The sequence below is a fragment of the Sturnus vulgaris genome, chromosome 1 (genome assembly GCF_052056855.1).
Source record: "Sturnus vulgaris isolate bStuVul1 chromosome 1, bStuVul1.hap1, whole genome shotgun sequence".
NCBI classification, from domain to species: Eukaryota; Metazoa; Chordata; class Aves; order Passeriformes; family Sturnidae; genus Sturnus; species Sturnus vulgaris.
In genome coordinates, this window is record NC_142243.1 from 120535883 (window position 1) to 120553923 (window position 18041).

General features: G+C 32.9%; 1 protein-coding gene across 7 annotated transcripts in view; it reads right to left on the reverse strand.

Moving 5' to 3' along the window:
- ASPH (aspartate beta-hydroxylase) overlaps positions 1 to 18041 on the reverse strand; it is a 109171-nt gene that overhangs the window by 68134 nt on the left and 22996 nt on the right. For 5 of the 7 annotated variants that reach the window (XM_088175463.1, XM_088175445.1, XM_088175450.1 and 2 more), the window contains 2 exons: positions 1730 to 1819; positions 153 to 227 (listed from right to left, as the gene is read on the reverse strand). In XM_088175463.1, coding sequence (XP_088031589.1) covers positions 153 to 227; positions 1730 to 1819 — 165 coding nt within the window. Of the gene's footprint in view, positions 1 to 152; positions 228 to 1729; positions 1820 to 15048; positions 16409 to 18041 lie in introns of those variants that run through there. The other 2 variants (XM_088175467.1, XM_088175472.1) reach the window with 1 other exon arrangement.

Genomic DNA, 18041 nt, shown 5'->3' on the forward strand with positions numbered 1-18041 from the left:
TGAATTTTCTTGAAAATTACAAATTATTTGATTTGAATGTTCTGTGCAGGCAAAAGTACTTTAAGTTCATACCAAAACCAGACTCTGAGATTCATCTAGCCTATGGTGGTATTTATAAACTCTTCAGTGATTTCTAAGTGTTAATGCATTACCAGGCTTGGAATGGAGAGCTTCATGATGAACAGATTGAATTTCCTCTTCCAATTCTACATCGGCAGTCTTGTGCTCTAAAAGGATTATAAATTGCAGTGAAGGTAAGTGCAAAAGGCAAAATCTAAACATTAACTCAAAGCTTGCAGCTTTTAGTAGGCTTCATCATGTTCTTAATCCCTTTCACGAAATTCCCTAGAGACTGACTTGGTGCACCTCTGCAACTCACATAATTAGAAAAACAATTTTGTCTTGCTTACTCTCCAATATAGAAAGTATTGCAACAATCACATCAGATTTGTCCATCTGAAGATGAATTGGGAGAATTTATCTACACTACATTTTTTGCACATATATTTTTTCCAGGGGTAGTAACAACTTCAGGTAACTACTCAAACCAAGAACTCTCTTCTAAGGAATTAATTTACTAACACTTTCATCCATTATCTTCCTGCAATTTAGGGAGCAGCACTAGCAAGTCATATTTGACAACAGAATGTGAGTTGCAGCAGAAGGATCCTGTCGACTTCATAAACAGGGAAAATAGATACTAATATTACAATATCAAGGTCTTGTTCTGCTACAAATTGCCAGGAGAAATCACAAACTGGTTTCATGGACAAGCGATTGCCATCTAACACACCAGCCCAGGACAGAACAGGAGTTTATATGAAGTGTTGTCTTCATACAAATGTCCTGAAATTAACACTGAGAAACCCTATAATGACACATCTGACAAAAAAGCTCTAAACCAGGTAACAGCTGTATTTTCAAATACGGATCCAAAAATGCTACCAGTTATGAATAACAGTCCCACAAAAACAAAAACCACACACACATACAAAAAAACCCACTCAACCAGGAAACCATATCTTGATGTATTTTATAAATTATATCAGAAGAAAAATCTTTCAAAACAAAATCTATGTTCCATAGATTCCACTGGCCTTATGCTCTGTATTTGTATGTTCATGCATTAGGTTCACACAAATATCACATAGGATAAGACTCTTCAATAAACAGGAAAAAAACCCATACTCTCTGAATAACACTAATGTAAACCACTTATGTGAAATGTGACATTTGTAAAGACTTTTTCTTGAATCCCTCTTAATTCTAATACATTCTACTAATACTATAGGGCTTTAAATTCGTTTAAACTTTTTTAACAGTAGGAGCTCCATTTATAGTATTTATTATATGCTAGTAGTTTTAGTGGAAAAGTGAGTACTTTATTATATTATTAAGTTGGCTGTTGAGAGGGTCTTGTTTGTTTTTTAAGGTGAAGAATCTGCTATTATTCTGTCTGGATATACAGTTGGAAATCAATCCAAGCCACAACTGTACATCATCAGAAAATTATTCTGATGTGATATGACTACAATAGCAACCATGAAATTTTACATTTTTCATGGTCAGTGATTTATATGAAGTTATAAACAGTGATTCCTGTTAAATAAATGCCAGTAGATAAGCAACACAAAATCTGTAAAAGAGTTCACATGTTAATGACACAGAATTAAAATTCAAACGAAGCATCATGTCTTTTGTTTTGCCTATGATTCACGAAAGTTCTTACCTGATTCGACATATGACTTCTCAGCGGGCTGGACAGTCTCCTCAGATTCTGGTGATGCTGGCTGTGCTGGGACAGATCTTTCTTTAAGGCCTGCATTTTTCAGTTATAAAGTTAACTTTATGCCCTTTTTGAACCGATTCAGTTATAAAATAAGAGAGTTCTTTCAATTAAATTAACTGATGTTACAGTTTCCAAAAATGCATTCAAACAATCACAATTACAGGGCTGTCATAATATACAGTGATATATATATACATATATATATAAAGACTAAAGTGTATCCAGATAGTAAACAAAGATGTTTGGAAGACAGACGTACAATGAGGAGGTAAAAAGAGACAGAAATTTAAGGACTTGCCTTTATTTCAAAGTAACTGAACAAATGACTACAGTATTCTCAACATCTATTCAGTATCCAATAAAAAAACAGGCAGCAAATTTTTCTCTTTTTTTCAATTTGGGCAGAAAGTGCTTCATATGATCAATTTTATAGGTTCTATGAAGAACTAATTTGAACTTTATGAAAGGCTGCACAGAATGAGAAGAGTTACTTTAATTAAATATGTTACATCTTAGAAGACCTGATTAAGATTAGTTTGTTTTGACAACTAGGACTATAGAAAAGGATGACTGATGGAATTTTACCACTAAGATCCTGGCTATCTATACCACAGTCTCTTTCTAGATCAAAACACAATGAAAAGAAAGCAATCAATAAATGTAATGATCAACATCATCATGGCAGGAGATAAAGACACAGCTGTGATGGATCATGTTACATCTTAAGACACCATATGCTCAAGAATGTGTTGGTATTGGACTAATTCTCAAGTGTCCTTTAGGAGGGTTCAAGCAAGCCTTGTACAAGAGGTTCAGACTGGGTATAAGAAAAATCTCACACACCCACAACCCCCTTCCACTAAGACAGCAGTGAAATCAGTGGAAAACACTGCACAGAGAGGCTGTGTATTCCCATCCTTGGAGGTCTGAAAGACAGCACTGGAAAATGGCCAGAGCAACCTGGTCATTCCTCTGAAATGACCCTGTTTTGAGCAGGATGTTGGAATAACGATCTCCCAAAGTCCCTTCCAAATGGCATTTGACTATAATCCTACATCCAAGTCAATTAAGGTAAGACTTCCGTCTCAACACACACCACTGCCCAAAGCAAAAGAGTTTTTCAACAGCTGTATACATGGAAATAAACAGAAAATATAGTATGTAAGAAAGCAGAGGCTAAACTATGATGAATATCCCTGTAGTACCAGCAATCTTGTAAAAGTGACTCTTAAGTGTCACTTGACAAATATAAATATAATGTTTGTATTTCAAGTAAGTACAATTTAAAAAATAAGAATTACCACATTTCTATTGGAGTCAAACATATCTCAATGCAAATTGGACAAGTATGTCTCAAGCCAAATTTGTGCAGACTAGAGAGATATTATTTTATGGATTGTGAGAAAAACATGTATTTATTTCAAGTAATGGTTACAGGACAATAGAATTAAGTATATCTTTTTATATTATTTAAATTTAAATTATTTGAAGATAGGTAGTTAGGCCGTATCCAAAAGTAGTGTAACTAAGAGTCTACCACTTTGGAGTCAAAATAAGAAGCTAGAAGCAAAATGCCAAATCTACACTTAGTTTTTGGCCAATTTTCCCATGTCATTAAAAAAACACTCACCTAGAATATTAGAAAATATAATTAAGACATTAATCTTTTCCTGCAGGAATATTAATGGCTATAAGAGTAAGAAGTTACTTCCTTCTACAATCATCTTAGGATGGAGACAAAACCAGCAAGTCATATTAACCACTCTCTCATACTTCAGAATCCATAAGCACGGAAACAGCCACATGGAAACAGTTTGCTTTAAGAAACACAGTTCAGTTACTTTACACATACACTGCTTTAAGTAAGTCTTTGTATCCTCAATAATCCACAAGTTCCAGACAACCACATACTCTGCTTCATGAACAATAAATGAAGTAAAAGCATTTCAAAAGACAGCCAATATTCCACACCTAACAAGCACTTATGGGTACTTAACAAGAAAGAAAGAACCAACAATTGTCTTTGTTTCACTTGCACATTTCTCAACTTGACCTTCAAGCTTTTTATACATATCTATTGTGTTTAACACTGATTTCTAGTCAATCCTATGAAATATGTAATATACTAAATCATTTACTTTTTGTAACATATTGTTTTCTCTCTTCTGTTTATTAGAATTGCATTCAGCTTTTACTTGTCTGGCGCATTTTTTGAGTTTATGTAGTAACTTGTTGCATCAAGTTTGATGACAATAGTATTTCAGAGAGATATACAACAACACAAGAGATCACTGGGGGAAAAATACTTTATTTTGTGGCTGTCTGTATAGCCTGGAGTGCTAAATAAAATTTTCTTTGGAAAGGCAAAAATAAAACAACCCAACCTTTCCAGAAGCCCATAAACTTTGGGCCACAGATACAATATATTAATCAGAACAGCAATTCATTTCAACTTTCACTCCCACATAGTTACAAGTTCTGTCACATTATGGGAGAAAATAAAAAGTGATGTTGTGCCATTGTGCCACCATCCTTGAGAAGTGTGATTTGAATGCTCCTCTGGTCAAATACACATTTTAATACTTACCAGAGCAAAGTGAATAAATACATCTATCATCATCAAAACCTAACAGAGAATGTTCATTATGGAAGTGCATTTATTAGATCTTCATTCTCTCGTATTTTTTTTGCTAGGCATTGTACCATTCACAATGCACATGTCTTCCCTCCCTCTTAATGAATTTATAAATATTTAAAGAATACCTCAGAGTAGATCATCTCTGTGAATTACAACAGCCAGAATCTTAAGATACTGTACTGTTTTCTATAGCTTTAATTTGAACTATTTTTCATAACTAATTGAATATTTCACTTTTTCTAACAAAAAAAAAAAATCATCTTTAATCTTATTATCACATCTCATAACTCTAGGAATCAAAGCATGATGCAGACATCTGTATGGAACGGCTGAGGTAAGTGTATTGCCAACTGTTATACACAAAATTTTAGCAAAACCACAAACAGAATTAACCTTCAGGACTTCAATCTTAAATTACTATCCACATGCATATATATACTCATTCACAAATTTCAGTCCTTAGTTTTGTTTTCTTGAAACTAATGCTGCGGTATGTCAAGAATCAAACTTCCATTACAAGTTTTTGTACTCTGTGCAATGTACTTGCTTTCAAATTTATTTGGAAAATACTCATTTCTAAATAAACTTGAAAGCAACTATAGATTCAAAAATATTCTGAAATCTCTCTATTATCTCTGCAGAAATGTTTTGCAACTTTATTCTAAAGAGACTGCTGGATAACCCTTTCCTTGATGCTAAAAATACAGAAGCTGTAAGAACAAACTAACACAAGATTTTGCTTATAGAAGCATCATGCACTTGGAAGTGTTGAAGAAGATAATAGCTGCAAAAATATATAAGCTGTTCTCTAAACAAGTTCAAACAGAATAGAGTAGTACTAGCATATCACATATTAAATATAACTGGAATACAACAATACTTATCAATGATGAAATAGGTGGCCTAATTTTCAGCAGTATTCACTACTAAACGGTTGGTAAACTTGGAAAAAAATCAGGACACAGTTAAATAAAAAGTGATAATGAATCAAGCTTTTGAACTCAAATTTAGAGAAATAAAGTAATTAAATAAATAGGGAATGGAAGAAAAGCAGAAACATATTATCATGGGATCAAAAATGTAGGAACATTTTGATTGAGTATACACTGGGGTCTTATGACAAAGTGCAACACTGAAGTTGGTTTGACTATTTGTGTACAAAACAGTTTTCTCAGGAAAAAAAACCAGTTTCCTTATGGAAAAAGTTTGGCAGAGACTACGTTACATTTATTTGTTTAGTTCCTATGACACTACAGACCATTAATGTTCCTCCTGGTTGTTTCTGTGAAATAGAAATATTTTGAGTTTCTACTATATATGTCCAGGTAAGTCTGTTAATACTGTTTTTAAACTTGCATTTCATATAGAATATTATACTATTATCTCCACATCAAGTGAACACTGAAGGGAAAAAAAAAAACAATCACAAAACCCCAAACCCATATTTAGAGTAGACTTGAAGTAACTGGCATAAATTTAACATTTGAATGTTTTCAATATACATTGGTAGCCAGGCACATTAACATATGTACATACTTGAGTTTCCCAGCAGATATTTCTGCTTTGTGTTTACAATACCAGTACACACTGAACAGTTTTAGAAAAATAGTATATATAGCCTTTGTTCACACTTATTTCCAGAAAACATTATTTTCTTACTGCCATATTTACCACATTCATATAAATATGCTGAATTTTACATTCTTGAGGTCTGTTCCTCATTAGCAGAACAGGAACTCTTGTTTATTTCTTTTCTTTCTTGTCTTCCTTGGATTGGCTTTTAACTAGCTTTTTTGTTTCTTTGTCTTTTCCAGCCTGAACAGTGCCATCCTTTTCACTGGCTGACTTTTTTGTAGTCTCCTTGGATTTTATATTTTTGTCTAGGCCTTTTTCCTTTCCTCTGTCTCTTTTAGCCTTGTCAGAATCTTTCTTTAATTTATTCGTATCAACAGCTTTCTTGTCCTTTCGATCAGTAGCATCTTTTCCTTTCCTGGTTTTCTTTTTTTCTTCTTCATTTTCCTCCTTCTTGGATTCCTGCTTCTCCCTTAATTTCTTGAGTGGTTCTTTAATAGCTTTTAGTTTTTCATTTAAAAAAGAGGAAATGTTCAATAAGAGAACCATTCTTAGGCCAAAAAACATCTTATGAACACCATGTAAAAGCTTTGATCAAATTATTATTTAATGCTTGTTAGATTTTGTATAATCAACTCGTAAGCTTTAAGTAATTTAAACAAATTAGTTTTGACGTTTAGGAACATCTCACACCATGCAGCCAGCGAATAACATTGGCTTATACTGCAGCTGCATCCAAATGAAGCGTTAATGTAGAGAAAACCATGCCTCTATTATCTTACTGTTAACTTCTGCAGAATGCTAAAACCACTTTTGCCTGTGAGCATGAAAATCACAATAAATTTTGAACCTTTGACAACAGCGTAACAGTTGTAAACGTTATTACACAAATTTATAATACAATGTTTTACTGATATTGCTACCTCATATTAAGCAAAGACTTTAAAAAGATAACTGAAGTATGTATTGAGAAGTACAAGAAGAAACAGCAATGTCCTGATGAATTAAATCAAGTCCAAAACAGTTAAATGCGTTAGACTAAACTCAGTGAAATCAAAGCAATAATTGTAAATTGGTTCTTACAACTTTGCTTTTCAGCTATCAGTATAATTTTTTTTAATTTGTTTTACTTTTGGAGTTGTGTCTCTTGTGCTTCTTTTCTCTGCCTAATTCACATTTGGCTGTGTCAGGGTATACAGATAATATGTCATAAGAACAATCAGAACAGAATCCTTGAAATTTATGTTCAGTATGTTTAATGTTCAATATTTACTTCCATTTTACCATAGTTTTGAAAATATTTTTCAGTATCAGTAGAATACTCCAGAATAAGGAATTTTTAAGTAAATAAAATTTAGAGATTTTTCCATTAAATCTGTATGCAATATTTCAATTTAATTTTGAAATGAATACTCCCACATTATTAAGAAAGTGAGAAAACTTTAACATATAAACAGCTCTATTTTTATTCAGACTTTTGAGAGAAACTGCAGCCTGTTGAGGCAAAAAAGCAGGTGTGCCTCTAGCTGCTGTGTAACATTTCTGGAGTGAACAATTCAATTACATAGCTCAGTCTAAAAGGAATGATATCATATTTCCTTCTAAATAGTTTTTGACACAAAACATTTGAAATATGCCATTTCTTTATTCTCATATCAAACAATGAAAGATAATCCAAAACTCAGGAGAGAATTGCTAAGTGGCATTTACTACATTCTTGGAAACATGCAGTTTGCAACGAAGTTATACCAAGCACAATGCTAATAATTTCAACTTGATACAAGATGCTGAACAAAGTCACACTGAAACGAGCTTTCCTTAGCAAATACACTTTTTTTCCTCATGAAGGTTTGTATGGTGGACAGCATGCATTTTTCATATATTGCTAGAGAATAACACCTTACAGTCTATATGTTCTTTATGTCACATAGGGACTGTTTGCATAGCCTCATGCTGCCCAGAGATAACTGAGCAGATAAAAAGCTAAGCACCTGAAGTACATCTGGTACCTTGGTGTTTGCTGAGGCTAATTAGCTTTTTTTGTTTTCAACACTATGACCTGTTCATACAATGTAATAATAAATAAATATATGGCATAAATTGGTTGCAAGCTATCCCATGCTAAGCTTTTAGAAAATGTTGCAATCAATCCTGCAAATATTATTAAAGGGAAGTTATTGAACCTTGCCTGAATTTCAATTCCCACAGGAAAAAAAATAGATGAAACTATTAAAGTATAGCCTTAGAAGAATTAAGGCAATCAAGTCAAATTACAATATAGTAATAATATCATGAATTCATTGAAGATAACAAAGAGGATTTCACATGGAGCAAAATCTTACTTAAAAACATGCAGAATATCAGGTTATCATAAACTACTTACAGTCCAAACAAGATATCTTTTGTAAAAAAAATCCACACAAAAATATAATCTCTAGTTAGGAAAGCACTCACATTGCCACTAAATTTCAATCAGTATTAAAAAAAAAAAAAAAAAAGAAAAATTGCAAGAACAATAATTTGCTGCACCATTAGAAAATATTTAGCCAACACAGCTAATATTAGTAAACATTATAACCCATAGTTTGTATTTGTAATGCACATGCATTTCATACATCATTATCTGCATAAAGTTCCGCAGGATAAAGAACATTAAAAATACCTTTGAGTTTAGTTTTTTTCTTGGCTACCCCTCCTGGCTCCTCACCTAATTAGTTGCAAAATGGAAATAGGTTATGAACATATTTGTAATGTTTAATAAACTTGACATGAAATTTCCCTACCTGCCATGTTATGTAAAACATTCACTTTACATAGTACACTATAACACTATGGAAAAATACGAAATATTAACTTAAGAATAAAGCAACCTCCATTGCAGGACCATCACAAGTACTGATATGAAAGACTAACTAATCAAAGAAAAGCACCACATTACCAAATGCATGCTACTTGTGAAGTGTCTAAACTAGGAGATTGCTCAGTTCCCTCCAGACAAGTGCTGCCACATAATTATAACCAGCACCCCCTCTGATTTGTCAGCAAAGTATTTGTCTGCTCCCTCTCAAATGCACTAATTTCTGTTCCTATAAAATCTTATAAATATTTTATAAGCACGTTAACTCAAAAAGCCTTCAAGTACACAGGTATTGCAGAGTATATAAATTGACTGTTTTCTTTCAAAAAATTACAATATATTTCTTTATCCAAAGGAAAATAAATGTTTTGGCAAAGGTATTGCCCAGATCCAAAAAGCAGTTACCATTTCATTACAGTTAAAATACTTACTGCAGCACTTCAGACAACTTAAGACTGTTAGGATTTTTATTTTAAAAAATGAACCTTATTCTCCAAGATCAGGTGCTGTCTTCTTTTCCCATTGTAGCTAACAGAGAGCAGCAGCCTCGTGATTGCACTTCACAGCCAGCACCACAAGAGGCATAAAGGCAAAAGCCTTTCCAGAAAAACAAGTAGTATTTAGCTTCATCTTTTTAATACCATTAAGAGACTAGATTATCACTATCGTGATGCTCTGGATTAAGACTTAAATCCCATAAACACAGCAATTTTAACCAAAAAAAATCACGTAGGTTGCTACCTAAAAGCCAACTAGAAAGTAAAGAAAAGCTGAAAAGATACAGTAACTATGTGCTTTTAAACACTAGGCTTCTCATTCAGACATACAAAACACTGACACTGAACATCTACACCATGATCTTAGGTTTCCAGAAAACAATATCTACCTAAACTGTGTCATATAGCAACATTTAATCTGAAAAAAACAAACAATACTCTGATAGCTTATACTAAAAAAATGAAATGATAAATTTAATTAATGTAGCCATTAAAGTCATTGTAGTGACCTTGCATCTAACTTCTATACTACATGTTTTCAAAACATCAAGCATTTGTGCCATGGCCAAAATTGTTTTTAAAAGGATTAGTCAAGGAAAAATATAGGCTTTAGATTAATTTCCTTACAAATTCATACCTGGGATATGAGTTTTTCAAGCTCTTCCCTCAAAGATTACCATCATTGCTGAAGACCAGAGCTCTAACTTGACAAAATCATTATTCAGTCTTACTATTTCTAAGCAATGCATGGAAGAATAAGTCAACATTTTTTTCATATAAAAGCAAAAACAGACTCCAACTTTCATTTACATCATCAGTGAAAATATAAACAATACAAGGTACTCAGAAAAGTTGTACAAAGCCATCTAAATTTCCAGCTCCTTCTGTCTTTTAATATTAAAATTAAACATTACTGGATATTTTACGATATTCTTAGAAGCATGTGTTGACAAGGAAAACTGAAATTTTACAAGTATCAGTAGACACAAAAGCTATCATACAGATATTTCAAATTATTTTAAAATAAACATATATGCACTATGTTGAAAGATTACAAAATACCTTGTTCACTGATTACAGTTATTTCACTTGTTAAATATTCAGACAAGCAGTAATTTTGTTTCAATCTGCTTTTATGCAATGAATAGAACTATAGTTTTCAGCAAATTATCAATTCATGACATAATTACATAAATCATGTAAATTTTAACATATTATTAATAGACCTGTTCACAAAAGAAGTATGTAAAATAATATATTTTAAAACATTAGTATTATGCACAAATCACAAGACCAGAATCCTGCTGCATCTTGATTTCCACCTGGACATGACCCCTACAAGAGGAAATCCCTACAGCACAGGGAAGCCTTACTTGTCAGCCCCAATTAGGCTGAAGCAAGATGGGTGCAAACCACCTTGTTTTCCAAGATAGCAATGTCCAGGGCATGTGACAAAACCTAAGGGAATTCATGGCAAAGACTTAGGCTATTACAGCACAGGGGCACACAAACAAATGTCCAGAATTCTATAAATCAAGTAGTTGAACTTGTGGACTCTTACTCCAAAGTCCAATTCAAGTGGCTTCACACTTGTTTTGAGCTAGTTTTCAGTCCTCCTTTTCTCCATTCAATCCCACATTATAAATATCCAATGCTGGCAATACGAGAAGATAATATACAATTTATATCATCAAATGTCAGAAATGGCCACTATTGGAGTTAGTTAATTAAAAAGTGGAGTTCAAAGTTAACTTAGGTAGATAGCTTTATAGTATTTTTTAAATAATCTCTTTAAATAGTCATTCTATAAAAATACTCCTCTCAAAGTGGTTATTTTCATATAGAGCTTAAAGGCAGTCAACTTGCTACCTTAACTGATCCTTTTAATATTACAAAGTATTCTTAATCTGCAAGAAAGTCCAGTCACTTCCTCTATTTTTCTCCATAAAAAACCTTCAAGAACATTCTCCACAAACACCCAAGTGAGAGAAGAGATCTAGAACTTTAGCATCAGAAGAAAAATATATAAATACTATTTTTATTTAGAAAGATAAGCATTGCAAAAGAAAAATAGGCAAAAAGCTCTCAATTTTTGAGCAGTTTCCCAGATGCTGACAAATAAGTTTCTCATATTTAACAATATATTGAGCAACCTGGCATGTGCAAATACTATTATATTCACTTAATAACTCTGAAAACTTTAATAGCCTTGCTAGATGAAAGGCTTTGCCATATGAAAAAATTCCTGTAAATCAATTTCTCCACAACCTCTACCTGCATAAACACTTTTAAGCTGCAGAACCACAAAACAAATGTAAGCTAATTAAGGTGGTTTATCCACTTAAATGTGAAAAAGGGAGAGGCTACTTTGTATTTACCATAGAAAGTACACGGGCCAGGTTAGCACTAAGCAACTGACAAACAGCTGCAATTTATGCAAAGCCTGGATAACAGAATATAAAAGTGTCAAGTTTAAAAACGCTAGGGCTGGTGTTCAGACTCTTGCCTTAATTTATGATGTTCCATCAAGAACCTCCTTAACCACACAGAAAATTAGCGAAAGATGATAAAATTGTAGTACAAAAAGAGAAAGTACTAATCTGTAAGCCAAAATCATTACTGAAATTTTTTTCTCTCTTTACTTTCCTTTTCCAGAAGAACTGCAAGTCAGAAAAAAATTATGATTGTTTGTCTATCCCGCTGCACATGATTACTATGACTGTGCATTTGTAATATGCTATATTAGATACACAAGGTCATCTGCTAAACAAAATTACTTTACTGACAGAAAGCTCATACCCACTTACCTTAAACGGAACTCAGAGCACTTGTCTTACCAAAGCCTGCACGTCTCCAAGTGCAAGATTTTTAATTCATACAACTAGCATACAAACTCCCCAAACAACAAAACACCAAACTTCAGTACATTCTCCATACATTGCTTCAATACCTGTTGCTTATTTAACTGCCTAATGTCAGAAGAAAAATCCAGATCAGATACACATGGTAGAAAGCATTTTTGTTTCCTGAAGTCACAGATGTTTAATGCTGCATCCTGTACGAGCAGATGTAAGAAACCAATAAGCAAATCTTGCCTTTATTAGCCTCATCTTGAGACATACATCCTAACTGACCATGAGAAATACAATACTTAATGTATTTCATGCTACTGTGACATCATTATGATAGCTGCTTATCTGATGGAAACTAAACAGGGAATACAGTAACACATCTCTCCAAAAGGACTGATCTGTACACAACAGCTTTCCCCACCTCTCAAATTACATTTACAATACAGGTGAATTAAAATCTTTCTAATGCTTCAATATATTCTTCTTCTATGCCACTATCTAAATGCAACCTATACCAGTAACTGTTATGGAAATTTGATTTCTTCTATAGACAGCTAGTTGAGACTAATAATGATTTTTTTTTTTAAGAGGGAAGGGGGAAAATATTGGCAAAAAATTTTTGAAATATGAATTTTAACAGATATGCAAACAACGTACTCTTTATTCTCTTCAAAGTTATTCTATACATTATGAGCATTGTGATTTCTCTCCGCCATATAACAATCTTTTACTTTCAAATTAAATCCTGCTGAAGGTGGTCACAGAAATCTGGGGTTCAAAGCCTCTGAAAGTTTTCAGCCATTTTAGATGTATGGGTATTAAGGGTTTTTTCCCCTATAAATTTCTTTTTATTAGTATCACAAGAAAGCAAGCAAAAGCTTTGCTACAAAGGTTAATGCAGCATTTTGTTTGAAGACTGGCAATTAAAATATCAAACATTTACCAACAAATGACAAAGTAAAACATCCCACAATTTCTAAAAATGCTGGACAATCTGAAAGACTACAATTTTAGTCACAGACATTTATTTCTGGAGATCCGAAAATTTAATATTAATTAACTGTAAGGAGTACAAGGGTATCTAATGAAAACTGCATGTCAAATTTAATAAAAAAATCAGTAAAGTTTCATTCCTTGCGAGCTATAAAACCCAGCAAGTTCCTATCACTTAAACAATATATTTTCCACATAAAAACCATTATTAGCTACTAATTTTCTCCTACTAAAAATTATCAGACCAGAAACTGCAGGAGAAAGCAACAGCCTCACTTTCTAAAATAATTATTCTAAAATAATAGAAGGCAAAATGCCATAGCTTTCAACCCACTTTAAAAATACTGTTTAAAAAAATTAATGACTGTATTTTTATACTCATAAACATTCAAGCTAAAAATTTAGTTTTCAAGTTCCTCAATTAATTTCAAATATTTTGTGCAGACTCACAAGCAAATTGGGATACTGTTCAGTTTTCTTTGCTTATTTGCACATCATACTCAACTGAATGTTTTTTGCTGTTAAATGCCTTTTTTTAGAACAAATGAGCAAACAAACAAAAAGCCTGCCATGCTGATAAATGGAAGATTCAATTAAATCTTATTGCCATCCTTATCAGCCAAGTTCTGTTTGTAATCACAACCATTAATGGAATACATGAAAAGCAAATTCATATCCCAAACTTTTGGAGAGTTTTGAGAGCTCTGCTCACTATGGGCAAGGGTTGAATTGTTAACAGGAACAATCCCAGGCAAGAGTGAACACTTCTGAGAATATTTTCCAGAAACGAAGTACCCTACTAAATTATTGACTTACACTAGGTCTTTGCACCCACCCCTCACCCCTTCTCCCCTGACAAATTATTCATTCTCACTGTAATTGTTCTTGAGCAGATGCCTACACACTTAATAAAACCAACAAGGAAGTTGCAGGATATCAAGCCAGGACTCTGTTGGCCTGCATTTCATATCTGCAGCCCACATTAAACTAATTCACTGTTTACTGATCACCTCTCTCAGTGTCTGTAGCTTTCCCGCAGTTCAAGCAATCCACCTCAATTTCACTTGAAAAATTCCCAGTTTATCAACTAATTTTTAAACTATTTTGCATAAACTTCATTATACAGAATTCCTATAGCACAGGTTCCTCTTCTCTTTTTGGCTATCTAACTCCATTACTGAAGCATCTACAATAGAACTCAATGTTCCGTGACAACTTTTTATTTCACACTGAGAAGTATTATAATAACAAAACAGTGATGAAACTCTTATTTCTAATTCAAAGCTGCTTCTAAAATTAAGATTTAAAAAATTCTCAAATAAAACATCTCAAGCTTACTTAATTCCTACATCTCAGACACTGCAAGTTTCTTGCACTTGCTAACAAACTGCTCAGTAATATTCCAGATCCACTAGCATTTATTTTTATAATGTTTAGGGGCTAATTTATTTTTTTTTTGCCTTAAACTTCATAGAACTTGTTTTAAAAACCACCAAATGAATAAGCTGTTAGCTTTCTTATATCCTAATTCCCAAATATTTGGAATGCTCTCATGGCTCTATTTAATTCATAAACCTTAAGCAGCAGTACTAGTCCAACACAACATTTCACTTGCTTAACACTAGCACATTTTTATTACTTTTAAAAGGTTATATAGTACCCTGAACTGGATGATCTAGAGGAAGTTTTTTTAAACAGGCATGTTAAATTACTTTTAAATGGCATGCCAAAATAAGTGAAATTATATTTATTTTAAAAAGAAGTTAAAATTTCAGCCTGTAACTACTAGCGTTTAAACTTGGATGTCAGCTTCATAGAGGAAACCAATACAAACTTAAGCAAAGCAGGCATTACAAAAAACAATTTGATACAATTTTAATAGTAATTTGTTTGAGTACATTATTCATGTTTTAAAAGTACAGCTCAGTTTTAGCTATTGATATCTGATACAAACTGCAGGATACAATTATAAAGTGCCCTTTCTATACCAATAACTTCATGATAGCAGACAGAATTCACATACATGGAAAGTATTTTTGGAACAACTGTCATAAAACAGTTTCACAAGAAAAAGATTCAAATTTGCAAAACTACATTAAATACTTCAGTTTCTCAAGGAATAGAAGACATTAAATTCTAATTTCCAATTAGTCTTTAATATGGTCATTATTACATTAGAAATACATAATCACAGCTTCCCACTTCCACAGAAGGCCCACCTTAAAAATGAAAAGAAATTTGAAACAGCCCTTGTGATGTGATTGTCATATCAAAGAAATGACTTAAGATTTAGTTTGAAAACAGAAAAAGCAGTGGGAATAAACCATGTGACAGAGCAGCTTCTGAATACAAAATGTTAGCTAACTTAGAAATAAATGTTTCTGTAGAATTTTCAAGCGCTTATAAATGAAGTGCTTTTCTTTGAACAAGTAAAAAGAACCTATCTGAGAAATCAGTGAATCACAAAATAAGTTATTTATTAAAATTATATTTCACAAGAGAATTATCATTGTCATGTCTATATTAAGGATTAACATGAAACCAAGTATTTACAAAATGCAGTCATGCTAGAATACTTTATAACCAAGGCTGTTACAAAATGCTTCAGTTAATGTTTGCTAGAAAGACAAATGTTACAGTGTTAACAGTAGAGATTATTACATTTAAGCTTTGTAAGTTGTGTGCACAAAATGCACAAACTGAAGCACATACAGAAACCAACTACACATCCACAGATACATGTTTTATTCTACATATTTACACACCTGTGTAATACTTGTCATCCTGTCACAAAAATGGAAAAATTATTGAAAGGCTTTCAACTACTGAAACAGCATTGCATGGCTAACTTTAGTTCAATCTTTAGTGCGTCCATTTGGGAGGCTCCCCTCAATGCCATCAATTCTTGCTATATTAAGATTGATGATTTCATGGACATTTTTGAAAGCCAATCAAATTAGTCTTTCAGTCACTGGTTCTGTAAATCCAAAATAACACAAGTCTTTTTTCCCTGAACCCCTTCATTCTGTGACGTACCATCAACATCATCTGCAGCTTCGCTCTCTTCTTCTTCTAGTATTTCAAAAGGAGTCAATACATCATAGAGAAATGAGAGAAAGCCATAAAACCAATCAGAGCTTTCCTCTGCTAAAATATTAAGGACTTCCTCAAGGGAATCAATATTTTCATTACTGCCATCTTTGGTCAGGCCTATACAAGAATAGAGGAAAGAGAAAGAGAGAGGGAAGGGGAAAAAAGAGACAGGAGTTAGGTGGAAAGAGGAAACTGCAAAAAGAGGATCTGTGAAAGACATCTCTTGTCACAGACAGAAGTCTTTACAGGAATGCTAACTAGGAAATAGAAGGATGTTAAGAAAGTTAATCTTTCCAATACAGACTATAATTTGGGCAATAAACATGCAAAGTATTATGCCAGAATCTTACTAAACAAAAAGAGAAAAAATGGCAGTAGCTTTGCTTTCCCTTCTTCCTAGTTCTAAAACTAAACTCATTTATATTCAGGTTTTCTGCCACAGCATTCACCTTTAGAAAATTTTTTATCAGTAATCTTCTACTACTTTAAAATCACTCATTTTGTTTTCTTTATTTTTTAAACCATCATTTTCAAATTTGAGAGCTTGCAACTGATGGCCAAGAATAACATTTAAAAGCAAAGGGTATATAAACAAATTCATCACGGACACACTGTTAGGGATAACACTCTTATCCATGCAGAATTTTGATTTTGTTTAGAAGTGAGGATTTGAATTGCTGGGGGGCATCGTTTTGCAGTTTGTTTGCTTGTTTGGGTTTTTTAACGTTTCTCAATCATTTTTTTTCCTATTATAGATTTTTTTTAATATGATGTACTTGATCCTCGGGAATTATTTCCACACCTGAGGATACACAGAACACCAGATAAAAATGAATAGGTAGCCAATACAGGGTAAAAGTTTCATTATATAGAAATTCTAAAGCACGGTAAAGAGCTAAAGTAGAATAGGCCAGAACAGCAAAAGAGTGAGCTCATCACTGCTAAAGTCCCTAATTTTTGAAGTTAATATTTTATGTTACAAGGCCCACTGATCTAAATGGCATTTGTAAAGGGCAAATAAGCCATGGCTTGCTTTCCCTCCTGTTTTTGGGGAGATCTTGCTTAGGTTTGTTTGGATTTTTAAAATTAAAATCACTGTTTTACAGTTGTTACTAAATAACATTTCAAATTTTCCATTCTAGGAAAAGCACAACAGAATGACCAGGCAACAACAAACAATTATTGGTACGCTTTAAAGCTGCAGAAGGAGGAACTTCCCCCACTTCTAACCAGAACAAATCTTCATTTGTGTTGAAAAGACAAGCAGAAAGTGAGCTAAAGGTGAAGACAGATTGTTGAAACATAAAATTAAGTGAACACATTGCACATGCAGATAAAGCAGTATTAGATGCAGGTTAATTAAACATTCAAGATAGAGAAGTTCATGGTAGAGACATTTAACACATGTTTTTCTTACAGCACATAGTGAAATTATCAATGATAATTCTGAAGAAACTTCCAAGTCCATGATATTCCACATCCTTGTACCTGGATGTCCAGAACCTCTACTTGATTGACCAGCCATTCTCTTTAACTTTTCACTGGATAGCCCAAAGGTCTAAAAATGACAGATTGAATCCAGGAGGCAATCAAGGTATTATAAATATCCCTCTCCAACTTCTTCCATGGCTTAGTTCTATAAAAATTAAATTTTATAAACAACTTTACGCACAGTACTCAGTTATTCTAATTTGTTTTCAAAATTTGGCTCATACGAGATGTAAAAACATAAACTAAAGTAAAGATATTT